At 34.6% G+C, this 15,399-nt stretch overlaps 1 protein-coding gene across 2 annotated transcripts; it reads left to right on the top strand.

Annotated features, from left to right (window-relative positions):
* The first annotated feature begins 1,115 nt into the window (after nucleotides 1-1,115).
* Nucleotides 1,116-14,363, top strand: LOC132096407 (macrophage mannose receptor 1-like). 2 transcript variants are annotated; one of them, XM_059501735.1, is made up of 30 exons: nucleotides 1,116-1,257; nucleotides 1,429-1,809; nucleotides 2,731-2,907; nucleotides 3,078-3,230; nucleotides 3,323-3,436; nucleotides 3,718-3,855; nucleotides 3,980-4,159; nucleotides 4,269-4,426; nucleotides 4,569-4,685; nucleotides 4,804-4,919; nucleotides 5,126-5,274; nucleotides 5,368-5,567; nucleotides 5,661-5,782; nucleotides 6,140-6,218; nucleotides 6,309-6,462; nucleotides 6,837-6,872; nucleotides 6,959-7,125; nucleotides 7,267-7,328; nucleotides 7,414-7,514; nucleotides 7,659-7,801; nucleotides 8,010-8,112; nucleotides 8,343-8,482; nucleotides 8,724-8,823; nucleotides 8,927-9,156; nucleotides 9,508-9,673; nucleotides 10,408-10,563; nucleotides 10,650-10,763; nucleotides 10,915-11,103; nucleotides 12,149-12,181; nucleotides 12,405-14,363. In XM_059501735.1, exons 1-30 carry the CDS (start codon nucleotides 1,194-1,196, stop codon nucleotides 12,617-12,619), a joined length of 4,257 nt encoding a protein of 1,418 aa, XP_059357718.1. In that variant the 5' UTR covers nucleotides 1,116-1,193; the 3' UTR covers nucleotides 12,620-14,363. The 2 variants fall into 2 exon arrangements, with proteins under 2 accessions (XP_059357718.1, XP_059357719.1); XM_059501736.1 differs by having other exon boundaries at nucleotides 1,432-1,809.
* The last annotated feature ends 1,036 nt before the right edge of the window (nucleotides 14,364-15,399 follow it).

Consider the following 15,399-nt stretch of genomic DNA (forward strand, 5'->3'; position numbering starts at 1 on the left):
TCCTTTGCCAGAACCAGAGACTGAGCAGCCATGCAGGTAGATAGAAGACAAGACAAAAAAGAAAACACATTTTGAAAATATGAAACTTTTCAATTTTTAAATTTTGGAAAAGTTGTGTTTGCTCCATATTCCTTAAAAAAATACCATGTGTTTTAATATTTTCCATAAAATGCAAAAGTATAGCTTGAGTGTCCATATATGTCACATTGTTTTCTTCTATAAATTAACAGCCTGATTTGTGTCTGTTTCTTTCTGTGTACATAGCATATGTGGGGCTGTTGAGGTAACGTTTTCCCCCCCACCAGTTCATAAAGCATGGGATTTGGTTGGAACCATTTAAGAAGGGTGTGTGGGCAGTGTGGTTCTCTGGTAGGCCTGCAGTTAATCAGCGATGTGTTCCTAACTGGTTTTCCTTAGGCAGAAAATGTTTGATGTCATTACAAGGGCTATGCAAAATGAACTGAAAAAAAAAACACTGGGTGATTGGAGACAAATCTTTAAAAATGATTAATAATGATTTATAATTATTGAATAACATTATTATAATTATATATTTAGAAATAATATTTACAAAGTAAATTGTGGGGTCACAGACAGTAACAGTATCCAACAGTTTCAGGGTAGGCATGACCATTGCATAATTTTGTATGTGTTAATTTACTGTCAAGTTTTTACACAGGACTTCTAGGAACACGAGTACAAGGCATTACAGGAAATTGCATTAAGATCATACATTTTAAGTGTAATTTCTTTAGTTTTTACAACAATTTTGGTATATCCTGACAGTGCAGAACCATTGCTGGGAAGAGAGAATGCCTCAGTGATTCAGGAGGTGACAGCGACTATAGGTTTGACCTTTTATAATAATAATAATCACAGTCTACTGCCAAAATGATCTGTGTTCCTCAAATAACCAAGCCAAAACACTTATTCACACCAAAATTCATAAAATTAAGCTGACTAAGACCATGTTTTCGATCACTGAGAACATTCCTCCTTTCCAAAGAAGCTTTGTGACGTTAGAGTTTCGACAGTTTTTAAGAAAGAGACATGTGACAGGATGTGGTTCTGTCAGTCAGACCAATTTAAAAGGCAGGTCCGCATAAGCAAATGTGAGACTGCAGAATCTCAGCCAAAGACAGAGGATGACACTGGAATGAACCTAGCAGTAGCACAAAATACATGTTGTCAAGATGAAAATAATAACAGTAGTGATTTTGCTCATATTAAATCTAGCAAATTGCTTTGCACAGACAGGTATGTCTTTTTTCTTTAATCAAACTGAAAAATAAATGGCATTATTAATCATGCTTTTTGTTGTTGAAAATAGTATTATTTATTGTGGGAAAAAAATGCTATATAGCACATTGTATATGTTTAAATAACAACAATAGGATCATCTCATAATTTTTTGTTTTTTTTGTGTAGCAGGAAGCTTTCTAATATATAATGTGGATTTTAACAAATGCATGAGCAACTCCCTGGAACGGCTTTCCACTTGTGACCAAAACAGTAACTTACAACAGTATCGCTGGACTTCAAAGAATCACATTTTGAACACTTATACAAAGAAATGTCTTGGAGTAGGAAGTAAAACAGTGGGCAAAAAACTGCAGTGGCTGATTTGTGACAATGACAGTGTTCTGCTGAAGTGGGAATGCCACGATACATTGCTTGGCTTAAAGAATGAGTCTCTGTACCTGGCTGTAAATGATTATGGTATGCTCGTGATCTCTAAAGACACTGGAGCGAAGAGCAAATGGACAATTCATGGAACACTAAACAGCATTTGCTCCAAGCCTTATGAAGGTATGTTTCTTAATGTTTCTATTTAACTTTTTCATTTTCTATGAAAATGTATGTTATTTAATCAGGGAGTAAAATACAACAGTTATTTCACTGAATAATGATGAAATAAAACATTCATTCCCAAACTTTTTTGACCTCATTAGAAAGTCTCTAGTATATGTTCCCCTCCTAACGAGTATTATGCTCATTAATTTTATTCAATTGCTCATTATTGCGACTTGTAAACAAATATAAATCCAATCTGTTTGTGACGACTCAGGTTGCTTCTCCCTTTAAGGAGACAATTTTCACACAATTTTCCAGCAGTTCAGTCAGTGGTCATTAACAGCTTAGACTAGTCTTATAAGTCAGTTATAAAGTCAGTTGCATAAAAATATAGATTTGAATCTGAATAGTAAGACCAATTATTCATTGGCCTGTGAACAATGAGCATAGTTATTATGTGGTCGTGTTTATATTTTCACAAAAAAATAAATAACTGTGTCATCAGTTCTGTTTGAAAGGCTTTAAAATAACAAAATCAAAACATTCCCAAGTACTCTTGAAACTTGAGTACATTGTGTAGCTGCAGATGTACCTGTCCATATAAATGTAATAGTTTATTCTGATTGGTCAATCACTGCATCGATATTTGAATATTTTCTGATATTTGCCATAATCCAAGGTAACACTATATACTGTATGAGTGATTGGGTAAGGGACCCATAGGAACTGGTTTGTTAGTATATACTATTACTACCTTTAATACCAATACAACTGATTTATTATATACATTTTTGAGTACAAAATAATTTCCAATATTAATCAATTCAATTTATTGCAAATTTAAATGTGTTTTCGTGCATAATCTGATCATTTCACCAGCAAGACAGTTAATGGCACAAATAACAGATTAACAGACTCTTACATTTTATTTTACAGAATTGTACACCATTGGTGGGAATGCATTTGGGCGCCCATGCCAATTTCCTTTTCTTTATGAAAGTAAATGGTATGCTGATTGTACCAAAATTGATACACAAAATCAACGTCTATGGTGTTCTGTTGAAACAAACTACGGTGAAAATCAGCTGTGGGGCTACTGCCCAACACCTGACAGTAGGTTTCCTATTCACTTCACATTTCAATTGTTACCTGCATGATCAATATTAAATCTTTGAGACTACAATTGTTACTTGTCCATCACGGAAGACTAAACTTATAAACAATATATATTCTAACAATGAAACATTAGCTTGCACCTACTGATGAGTAGTGATGTTTTGCAGATACTTTCTGGACCAAACATCCTCTGACAAACGTCTATTACCAAGTGAATAGTGGGTCGGCCCTGACATGGTACCAGGCTAGAAAGAGCTGCCAGCAGCAAGGTGCGGAGCTGCTGAGTGTCTCTGAACCTCACGAACACACCTTTATAGCAGGTACAGTCCCATCAAAAAATGCACTAATGTAATATTGATGAATGTCTAGAAATATCCAAAGAATAAAACATTAAGAAAACTGCCTTGTCTAGGAATTGTCCAGATGACTCAAAATACACTATGGACAGGACTCAATAAATTAGATGTAACCAGTGGATGGCAATGGAGCAATGGACAGCCTTTACGCTATCTGAAATGGCTCAGTGGTAAGACCATCCTTCAGTCAAATGATTCAGTCTCATTGAATTGATATAGCTCAATTAGAAGAGTATAATACCAACAACACTAATTTGATTCCCAGTTATCAAATAAACAGATACAAAGGAATGTGTACATTAATAATGCAGCATGATGTGAGAGACCTCCACTATTCATTTAATAACCATGTTTTTGGCCTGTACTGAATAACTAAATGAAAAAAAAAAGCATTGACTAGCTGACTGGGCGTATTACTTGACTGAAATTATAATTTCTTTCTTTGTTGAAGGATACCCAACCACACAACCAGGCTACAATTGTGGTGTCATGAAAAATGCTTTTGGTTCTGAATGGTCAAATGAACCTTGTTCTGAAAAACATGGATATGTCTGCCAAAGAGGCCATTCTGTTCCAACTCTTCCACCAGGTAGGCTTCCCAGCATATTCCCAATGAATTGTGAAATTTCTATGGTATCCAAAATGTTGGTATACTCTACCATACTGTTCTGTATATGGTGTTGGTAATGTGTTATCTTTGTCTTTTTGGACAGTGGTGGACACTGGTTTTTGCCATAGCCCCTGGATTCCATATTCAGGCAACTGTTATCTCCTTCATCGCAATAAGCACACAAGGCTGGATGCACGAGACTCCTGTCTGCGAGAAGGTGGAGACCTGCTGAGTATTCTCAGCAAAGAAGAGCAAAGCTTTGTTATCACACAGCTTGGATACTGTACGTTTTGATCATTTAAATACAGTTTTAAAAGTGCTGTTGTAAAAAAAAGGTATAGAAGTCACCCCATATAAGGTTGCTAGTTGGTCATCTACATCTCCATTCTCAGTGAAAACAGACGAGCTGTGGATTGGTTTCAATGACCGTAAAACGCAGATGCTGTTTGAGTGGAGTGACCAGTCTAGCATCCCGTTTGCCTCATGGGAAGTGAGTGAGCCGAGTCACAATGCTGTCTATGCAGAGGACTGCGTGATAATGAGAGGAGAGGTAAGAGTTTCATAAGTAAAAAGCATTTACTAAAAACATTTTGCACACTATTTGAGAAGTCATCTTAAATTTATGTTGCATAGTTTTTCTCATAGCATTATGGATCGCTGAACTGAACATTTGCGTAATGTTTCTTATTTAGGAGGGAAAGTGGGCCGATGATATTTGTGAAAGCAAGTATGGATTCATCTGTAAGAAGAAGGCCAGTTCTAAAGCCTCAAATAATGACACAGCTGTCACAAGTCCCGGATGCAGAACTGTATGTATTGTAATTTTTAGAAAATTGGCTAAAATTCTAGAATTATGTCTTGTATTTATGTTCTTGGTCATCAAGTGGTGAAATGTATTCACTGATGGCTGTCTTATTTTTTGAGAAGGGTTGGACCAGGTATGGGTACTACTGCTACATGGCAGGATCCGAGACTAAGACCTTTGAAGAAGCAAAACAGATGTGTGCAAAAGATGATTCCCAACTGGTTGATATTTCATCCAGGTCAGATCACTTCCTTCAGTTACATGCTTTTTGTCCTTTCTACACCTGATAAGGAATTCTCAATACATTGACTAAAATCTCGAAGCAATTTAAAAAAAACTTTTCAAAATGTATGTTTAAAATATATATCATATTTAAAAGCTATGAACAGTTTTCAGTGTTGTTTTCTTCTTTTTCAAAATACTTAATCTTTTTTCCCCCATTAGAGTAGAAAATGCATTCCTCGTTAGTCTAGTTGGAGCACGGCCAGAGAAGTACTTCTGGATCGGATTGTCAAATCAGAGGGATCTGCACACTTTTGAATGGACCAATACTAAGGAAGTCCCATATACTCATTTCAACGCTGGGATGCCAGGTACTGTACTCAATGTCAATGAAATGATTGTTTCTGGTTTCTCATAATTACAGGATGACATTTTAGAATTCTTTTTTGTCTTTATAAAATTAGGAAGAAAACAAGGCTGTGTAGCCATGACAACTGGACTTGTTGCTGGGCTTTGGGATGTGCTCAGCTGCTCAAATAAGGAAAAATACATCTGCAAGCATATAGCCGATGGACTAGTTACAACTCTAGCCCCACCAACCACAACTGAATTGGCCTGTCCCAAAGACTGGACCCCACTTTTGTTAAGAGACTTTTGTGCCAAGGTAAAACAGGCTTTTTAAGTTATTTTGATTTTCGCTAAATTTGATATTTAAACAAAATAAAAGACTAGCCGTCTGATTTCTCTTTTCTGGCAGAATTTTAATGTACCTCAGAGCCAAAAGAAGACTTGGGATGAAGCTCTTGACTTCTGCCGAGAGCTTGGCGGTGATCTCCTGAGTATCCATCATGAGGCTGATATTTTTGAGAAGCAAAGAGGGTAATATTTATCATTACTTTTGCATAATGATAGCTGAAGAATGTCCAGCTAATGGAATAACTTGTTTAACATGATCAATAGCAGACATGTATTTCAGTCAGGTGACACTGACACATCAGCGGCCATAATTCACAATAATTACCCATAATTAAGCCACAGTCCATCTCTATACACTTGCATTCAGTATATGTCAATGAATATTATATTTGTCTTCGTGTCTTTCTTGTGGTTTTGTATTCCATGCCATTAATTTGATAAACTGTGAAATGGTAAATGAGAAGAAAAGTCACATGACTGAAAAAGATTCATTCGTAAATGAATGCTAAATAAATAAATAAATAAACTGTGTGGTTTTAGTTTTAGAACCCATCCATCATGGATTGGTTACAGAATGTATGATCCCGCTGTGGGCTTTGTTTGGAGTGATGGTTCTTCGGTGAGTTCACAAAGAATTTGTTAAAAGACAACAAATGCTACATAGAATTCACAGTTTCATCTTGGTTTTTCTAAATCTACTCTCTTTCAGTCCTCCTTTCAAAGCTGGGCTACTGATGAACCAAATAATTACAACAACATTGAAAATTGTGTTGAAATGAGCGTTTCAATGTGGAACAGAGATGGAGCATGGAATGACATAAACTGTCTAGACAAGAAGAACTGGTACTGTCAGATTCAAAAAGGTACAACACGTCAATCTGGCAAAAGTCTAATTCTACCATTACTCAATTGAAAATAAAATTTGGTCACAGTTTATTTTAAGATCCCATTCTCGCTTTTAACAAATATCCATTAACTTCGAGTTTGCCGCAATAAATTCCTAATTTGCTGCTTATTAATAGCTAGTAAGGTAGTTAAGGTATTAGGATTAGGAATGTAGAACTTTATTAATTATTTACTTTATAAGTAGCCTACTTATAAACAACTAATATGTTAATAAAAGGCATTATTTATGAGTGAGAATTGGTCAATATAGGCTACTCAAGTGTCACGGAAAATTATATTTTTTATTTTTTAATTCAATACATGACAGCTAACTGCTATGCTTTGTTTTTAGGAAAGATACCAAAGGAAGTAAATGTTACAGATCCAGGTAAGTCTTGCAAAAATGTTTTTGCCACAGTGATGGGGTAAATGAGGAACTCCAATTAAAAAAACATTTATTTATTTTTATTTAAGTTTATAATAAAACAGAGGATGGCTGGATTCAGTTCAAAGGTAGCCAGTACTATGTGTCTAAGTACTCATCACAGACAACGCATGACGCTCGGAAATTCTGTAAGAAATCACATGGCGATCTTGTGGTTATCAAAGATGAGGACGAGCGGGTGTTCCTTTGGCATCAGGTGTGAGGGCTGAGTCACATTTTCTAGCAGCATATATATGTGGTGCATGCATCATTACATGATTCTTTGTATTATAATTTTTTCTATATCATTTACTGACTGGCTTTAGTGTTTAGTGACTGGCTTTTTTCTGTGTTGCAGACTAAACTTTCGCACAATGATTTTATCATTGGTTTGACAGTTGATTTGGACAATACTTACCAGTAGGTTTAAATAATGCAAGCAACAATCTATGTTCCCTTGAAAAAGAACAAATAAGCAGATATTTTATATTTTTTTTCTGTAAAGGTGGATGGATGGGTCCCCTGTAGTGTTTGAAGCTTGGGAAAGAAATCAGCCTGCTTTTAAAAACAGCGAGGAAAGATGTGTGAAGATGACCACATCTCAAGGTACAACATATCTCCTTATCTATAATTAGTGGAATGTGTTATTGACCACTAATAAATTCGGTGCAGAAAATGTTTATGATGTATGATCAAATCACTGTTGATACATTTGATAAATGAAATTAAACAAAAAGTATTCTGTTACAGGACTCTGGGAAACTATTAACTGTGGTGATGAATATAATTTTTTTTGTAAGCGAAGTCAGTCACCTCCAGTAAACACCACGGTGGCCCCTTCACAAGAGCCAAAAGGAGGCTGTGCTCCTGAGTGGAAAAACTTCAAAGGAAAAGTAATTATAAACATATTTTCAAAATGCTAAAATAATAATAATGATAATAATTTTGTCAGTTTATTTAAAACGTTCTGCACCAGATTGTTCTATAGCTCAATGAAATGAAGATCTCACACAGAATACTGTGTCATGAAACTGTGTCATGATCTGTAATTCATTTTTTGAAGAAAATAAATAATGGTCATTTAAATATAAAACACTATAGTGCTATTACATGAAAGAAGACATGAAAACATGGACTGAAGCGAGAGGATACTGCAGAGAGCTTGGTGGAGATCTAGCATCAATTATGAGTAGACAACAACAAGGTAAAAGCTTTGTTAATTAATGAATTAGACAAGAGATCTCAATGCTACTCAAAATTATATAATATTTTGAAAATGTGCTTGGAAAATGTAGAATTATTACCTTTTGCCTAGATTGAATAAAATGGAACGTTTTTATAAAATAAAGATCTGCTGTGTCTTAATTTGAAAGGTTTATTTATTTTGTTTACTGTCTTGATCAATGTCACAAACTGCATTTTTATTTTATGCAGCCTTTTTAAGCACATTGAGTAGAGATGAAACCACAGACTTCTGGATTGGATTCAGCAATTTGGCCAACGGGAGGTTCAAGTGGACAGATGGGAGTAAAGTTACATTCACTGAGTGGGCCAAAGGAGAACCTGGAACCTTTGTATGTAAACCTGCTTGATAAAATCCACGCTTAACCTGAATATGTTTTGTTATAACTATGGACTGTTTTTATAGTTATTTAATAAAAAAATTCTCCACTCACAGTGGCATTCACATTGGTCACATTATCATCATTTGCAAGAAAAGGTACTGTACTGAGAAAAATACTAAAATTATAACTGAATAGTTTTATTATTGTGCTAAAAGCAGTGGCTTCAATAGAGTGTTTGTTTTTCAAACAGGAATGTGTTTTTATGGGCAGTGCATCAAGCTCTGTCTTTGGCAAGTGGGTGGCATCTGACTGTAATTCGACTCATGGTTTTATCTGCAGTCGTGATGTTGGTGAGTTTAACTGAACAATGTGGACTTGCAGAGATTGTAGATATCTTGCAGGCTTACAGTTCTTCATATTTATCTTCCATTGTGTCATTTTTTACTTGTTCAGATCCTGGTATTGCCCCAGTGCCCACTGAAGTTCCTAAAACCTTTGTCAATCTCGGAAATTCATCTTTCAAAGTGATTCAAGAGAATCTAACTTGGAGTGAGGCAAACCGTCGCTGTGAGGCAGAGGGGGCTTATTTGGCCAGCATTCGGAATTTGAAAACACAGGCTTACCTTGAGTTGCAGGTCTATAGGTCCGAACAGCCCTTGTGGATTGGTCTCAGTCGTGTACAGGTAATGCACCAGAGTGAGAAATGGAAAATCATGGCATTGCATTTAATAGGAATATTCAACCAAAATGGGAACGTCGTCCTTATGAGTTTCTTTGTTCTGTGGAACACAAAAGCAGATGTTTGGCAGAATATACATACAGCTCATTGCCATACAATGAACGTGAATGATTTATCACATTTAATGACAAAATAACATATTACTTTGAGCATTATGTGGAAAAAATAAATGTAACAGTGTGTGTTTTTCCTAAATTAGTCTTTTAAAAATGTACTTTGTGTATCCTACTCTGCTGTGTGTGGTATGTTGATGATGACTCATAATCTACTAATTGTATATATTTGGATCCAACAGACAAATGGATATTTTCTATGGGCAAATAACTGGCACATAAATATGGAGAAATGGGGACCTTCTGAACCACGGCCCAACAGCCCTTGTGCATACATGGACATGGATGGAGACTGGAAAACAACTATATGCAATCAAACCTTCTTCAGTGTCTGTGAGAAAACAACAGGTGAGATACACGTGTGTGTGTGTGTGTGTGTGTGTCTGTCAAAATACAGCCAACAATTATGGATACATTATTATCAAACTATTTAGACTTCTAGAATGCATTAGAAAGCTTATTGTCCATTAAATCCTATACACAGAGGTTTCTGTATAAGTGACCCTCCACTCGTCATGAATAAAAAAAGTCAAACCGTATTTATAGGTGTCTTTAAATGAGAAGCCAAAATTCCCTTGATCTTTTGACACATAAGAGGACATTGTACTATTAAAATATCTTGTAAGTTTCAGAACTTTCTCATTAGTCTAAAAACAGCTTATGTTGAAGCCAGTCTGCCAAAATGACAGGTTGTGGAATGTGCCCCTTTATTATGTAATAGTGTGGCTAAACACTGCCTCTGCAGAAAAAGATCAGTGCCTGCTTCTACATCGCTGTCTGTTTAGCCCTGTCTACCAATTGGCACATATAAAGATGGCTCCAAAGATTTGAATGGATTGGCTGAATCAATTATTCCATTTCTTATTTATAATGACACATTTCTCCATGTTCTGGCATATCAATGTAATATGAAGAAAGATTCAGTAAAAATGCAGTCTGTCTTTTACATGCAAACACACACAAGCATTGTGATACAAACAGGTAAAAGCCTCAATACTGACACACATCCAATCATATTCCACACTAAATGGATAATACTTTCTGAATCAGCTTGGTAAACACTATTTCCATGTTCTCCACAGACATTCCCCCAACCGTTCCAGCACAGCACCCTGGGCACTGCCCACATGAAGATGATGACAGTCCAGTGAGGTGGATACCTTTCAAAGACAGCTGCTATGCTTTTGTGACAGATATGAATTCATGGAGCAGAGCAGCTAGAATGTGTATGGCATGGGGTAAGGATATTTACAAAGCTGTTTAATCAATTACATGACAGGTGCAAAGAATAAAAGAGTAAGAAAGTTTGCACTTTGGTTTTCAGGAGCAACTCTTGTCAGCATTAGGGATGAAGGGGAACAGAGGTTTATAGAGAAAACCTTAATGCTCCTTAAAAGTTCCAAACACTTTTGGATTGGGCTTTTTCTATCACAGAAAGGTAATATGCCAAATATACATTTGCATACAAAAATCTCTTCTGTTCAACACTTTTCCGGATGGCCCAGAGTTTTCACAATAATAGTGAATGAACTCATGAGCCTAAAAGAGTTGGTTATACAGTATGAACTCACCCTGGGTTATCTACACAGGTAACTGGTTATGGTCAGACAATACTGTGGTAGATTACACTAACTGGGATGATATGAACAATTATGAAGATGACTATCACAGCTATTCTTGGGATACCGAGTGCGCATCAATCTCTACCACATCTGGTAAATGGAAAAAACAGAACTGTGAATACGCAAGTTCACCATTTATCTGCAAAACTCCCAAAGGTACGTATTGTGACATTTACAATTTTCTAAATTAGTTACATTTTGTAACAATTTGTAACATAGCGGAACATTAGTTGTCAGAGAAACAGAGGATTGTTATTTTATTGTAATGAATTAAAACTTCCTCGTCATCGGCAAGAAGGAGGTGGGAACCGGCGGACAATCAAATAACACTTTAATTACCAAAAATAAACACAAAACAGCGCACCAGCCCCTCACGGACGACTGGTGCGCTCAAATAAAAACCAAAACACAACTAAAAGCCCAGGCCTGGTCCTCTCTCGTCCTTCACTGTCGTCGCTCCAGTTTTATATCCTTCCATCTCCTCCGTGGGACTCGAGACCGGTGGTGGGTCGCAGGTGTAGCGGATTTCCCAATCACTCCAACGGCCTCACTCGTGTTCCCACATCCCTCGGCCCCGCCCCACTCGTCACATTTATATTTTAAATAATATTTTGAGTAATATGTCCAACAGCTTGATTGCATCTTTGCTCTAGCAGTGTTTATCTATGCTGGTTTCAAACACCTAATTCAAACCTGCCTTGTGAACTAAATTATAAGTAAATTATTTGTGACTCATAGGTGACCACTGTTTCAGTATTTTGCTGTTTAAATATTCCTGAAAAGACATTAAATACCCTATGATATTTTTTTAAATACGAGTATGCTGTAGAAGATTTACTTTATTTTTCATTTTTACTTTAGACATTTCTATTTCATGAAAAAAAAGTTTTTGTCAAATAATGGCAGGGACACATATTGTCAGAATTTACACTATATTCAAAAATATATATTAGGGTAGACAAAAAAAAATAATAATAATAATAAATACAAATCTACTCACTTGAGTAAAACTTAATAATAATTTTAAAACAAAAATAATTTTGGACTTGATAGGTAGATATGCTTAATATGAATGTTTAGAGTAAAGGGGAAATAAAACACCAACATTACATGATCAATCTATATGTCTATAACATTTTATATATATCATTCCTTGTTTAAATAACTGATTTTTTTTATTCTGTTTTTTTTCCCCCTGCAGTAATAAGTCCTACCATTAAGAGCATACAAGAAGGTAATATTATGACTTATTTGTAATGACTTTACTTACTTTTTTTGTCAAGAAATATAAAAAAATCTTATTTTATATCAAGAAAAAGCAACCTCTCTACTTTAAAATAGACTGATTCCTAAATGTGCATATGTTATATAATAAAACTGCAGTTTGATGGAATGTGTATATCACAGTTTCACAATAGATGTACTAGATATTTATTTCATTTCTCATTTCTTCACAGGTCCTGAACCTCACAAGGTCAATAAGGGTTTGGCTGTGTTCTTGACTATTGCAGTGATTGGCATATTGGGAGCTCTAGCTTTCATGTACTACAGAAATTCAAAAAGACGGTTATTGCCTACATTTGAAAATCCCACGTATAATGACACAGATGCTGCTTATTCATATAGTAAAGATGACAAAACATTGATTGCCAACATTGAGATCGCTGAATAGAATTGTGTTTTATAATGTCCAATTACTTGTTTATGAGATGGTCAGTCGGTTATTATCTAAAAAAAAAAGAGTTTATTTTGCGATAATGGCTCTACATTTTACTGCTTACCAAATATTGATTTTGGTAGAAAATATTTTATGTTAGAAGAAACATAGCTACTGTATGTAGAAGCCAGTTGTTGATTATAAGTTCTGTGTTCTGTGGCCAAAAATATCTAAGTGCAGAATGGTGTAAATGCACAGTAAGAATGAAATATTCTAAAGAATCATCCAGAATCACTGGTTTAATATGGCATTGCCATTTTTCTGTATAGCTTCTTTTTTTTCATACTGTCTTTGAGTTTTAAAAGGTTTGTGAATATATTGAATAAGAACTGTCTCTAAATGAATATTTACACTGATATATCTGTTTTTGATCAAACCACAAATTACACACCAACTGTAGAGTGTACATTAGTTTAGTTAGCATGGAAGTGCAGTGCCAGAAACAGGACAAAATTATGTATAAAGGTCAGCTGACATGGCAACATTTGCAATTTAACTTTTCCATTTTTAGTTTCAGAAAAGGTTATCCCCTCTTTGAATTTAGTGGCAATTTCAACCATAAGGAAATACACATTCAAATATAGAAGTGTGTTAAATAAACTTCTTTGTTTTCAGAACTGTACTGACTTTATATTTATACTGAATCTGTGATAAAAAAAAATCCTTCATAATATTGGCAACGTTACAATAAGGTCCTGTTAGTTAATGCATAAAAAGATCAAATAAAAGCAATAAACCTTTCACATTATTAAAATCAAAAGCTGAAATTAACATGAACAATAAATAAATAAATGCTTTAAAAGTATTTTTCATTGTTAATGTTAACAAATTGAACCTTACTGTAAAGTAATGCACAATAAGAGCCACATGCACGACAACAATGCACGAAAACATCAAATGGTAAATTGTACGTGTGCATTATTTGTTTAGGAGAACATTTCATAGACAATATTCAGTCAGACCAACTGAATACAGAAGTACATCTAAATTACAGTGCAGCAGTATCAGTTTTATCAATCCAGTATCTACAAAGGCATTTATGATGTATATACAAATGCATAGAAACAATTTTCAAGCTATTGTGTTGTCACAAACTAATGCATAGAGTACTCAGGAAACATAAAGGTATCAAGTGTAAATAAACGTCATGGTTCCAGATACACTGAAAATATGAAGAGATCACAGATCATTGCCATCTTCCTCTTTTCATTTCTAACAAAACCAGAAAAAATCTTTTACCATGCAGTTGTAGTAAAATAGGTATTTTCTGAATCATTGTACTTATTCCTCAAAGGATATTTGAGTGTGCCTTTTTACTTTATGAAGTTGAAAGTAATGATTAAGAAAATTTTATATATATATATCCATTTGATATATATTGTATATATTTAAACAAACATTTTGAAAATCATAAATACATGCAGCTGGTTGGCTAAAATGATCTCATTGTATATATTATAAATATGGAACAGAATGAAACTGTTTAATAAACAATTTTTGCATGAGCAAATAACACACTAAGGTCTTTGTATTGACACAAATGATGCTTTGTATGAAATTTGTGAATAAAATCAGGATTGATTTCTGTGACATACAATCTAGAAAACCAGGCTAAACTAAACACTGAACTATGTATACATTAAAGCCGACATGAAATTGAAAAATGAAAATAAATATTCTGCTTTGAATCTCACTGAAATTCTGTGTCCCTCCGAGATGTGTCAGATTATGGAAAATAGGTTGCAAACAGTAATTTATGCTGACTTTAAAACTGCTCTTAGTAGTGTCACTAAATGAAATAATAAAACATATTTTTTTTTTTCAGACAGGCGTCTTGAGCACTCCCCCATCTGCCATTGGTCAGACAAATACATAATACTGATGACAGCCATTGCTGTCAGGCTGGTTGAGATGGTTAAATAAATCTTTGTGTGTGTGTGTGTGTGTGTGTGTGTGTTATTCCACAGAGCCACAATGTTTATACTTTTCAGTTAAATCAACCTACAAATGTTTTGTTGTCTCTGTGTTTTAAACTAGCATAACAGAAAATATTTTAACATCCAAAATATCCAGATTTTATGTAAATGTGCAAGACTTCTGATTCATTAGAAAAGATAACTAAAACTAAAAAAAAGTGTAATAAAATGATTTAAAACACATTTAGTTGAAATACAAATCAGCGCATTTATGATTTTGATCAATTAAAAAGATATAATAACAAACACTAGCTTTCAATAGCAAGCGGCATAATGGATTGTTTTTGTACAGCTAAAATAACCGGAAGCGAATGACCACAGAATCCTTGCACATTTCATTTATAAAAGGCAGTCCTGGTACTGTATGTTAAAAATAAGGTGGAAAAAAATAATAAAAAATAACTAGACTAAACTCTCATTGTTTGAATGTTGGTAAAAAAACAGACCTTCCAATCCTTGATCTGAAAAGCCCAAGTGAGAATTATTTAGTTAGCCTTAATTTCATGCAGCCAATAGCAGCACAATGTGAATGCATAATTAACCCATTTAATCCCAATTTTTTCTCAGACATGAAAATATCAAAATGATGATTACTTTGTGACTATTCCCTTATTATACTGTTAATATTTTCATATCTACCAGTAGTGTGGCAGCACGTTCTACAAAAGGCCAACTGAAAAAAAAAAAGAATGTCAACAGATCCAGTTATCTTTCTCAGGGGTGACAAATAAACATGGGAAAGAGCTTAAATGTATAAGA

This window comes from Carassius carassius, chromosome 20, assembly GCF_963082965.1.
Source record: "Carassius carassius chromosome 20, fCarCar2.1, whole genome shotgun sequence".
NCBI lineage: Eukaryota > Metazoa > Chordata > Actinopteri > Cypriniformes > Cyprinidae > Carassius > Carassius carassius.

Bases quoted from the DNA above. Each gene is read 5' to 3' on its own strand.
- LOC132096407 (XM_059501735.1), top strand. From the start codon at position 1,194: ATGAAAATAATAACAGTAGTGATTTTGCTCATATTAAATCTAGCAAAT. The intron at 7,329-7,413 runs GTAGGTTTAAAT...TTTTCTGTAAAG, and splicing joins GATTTGGACAATACTTACCA to GTGGATGGATGGGTCCCCTG. The intron at 12,182-12,404 runs GTAATATTATGA...ATTTCTTCACAG, and splicing joins CATTAAGAGCATACAAGAAG to GTCCTGAACCTCACAAGGTC.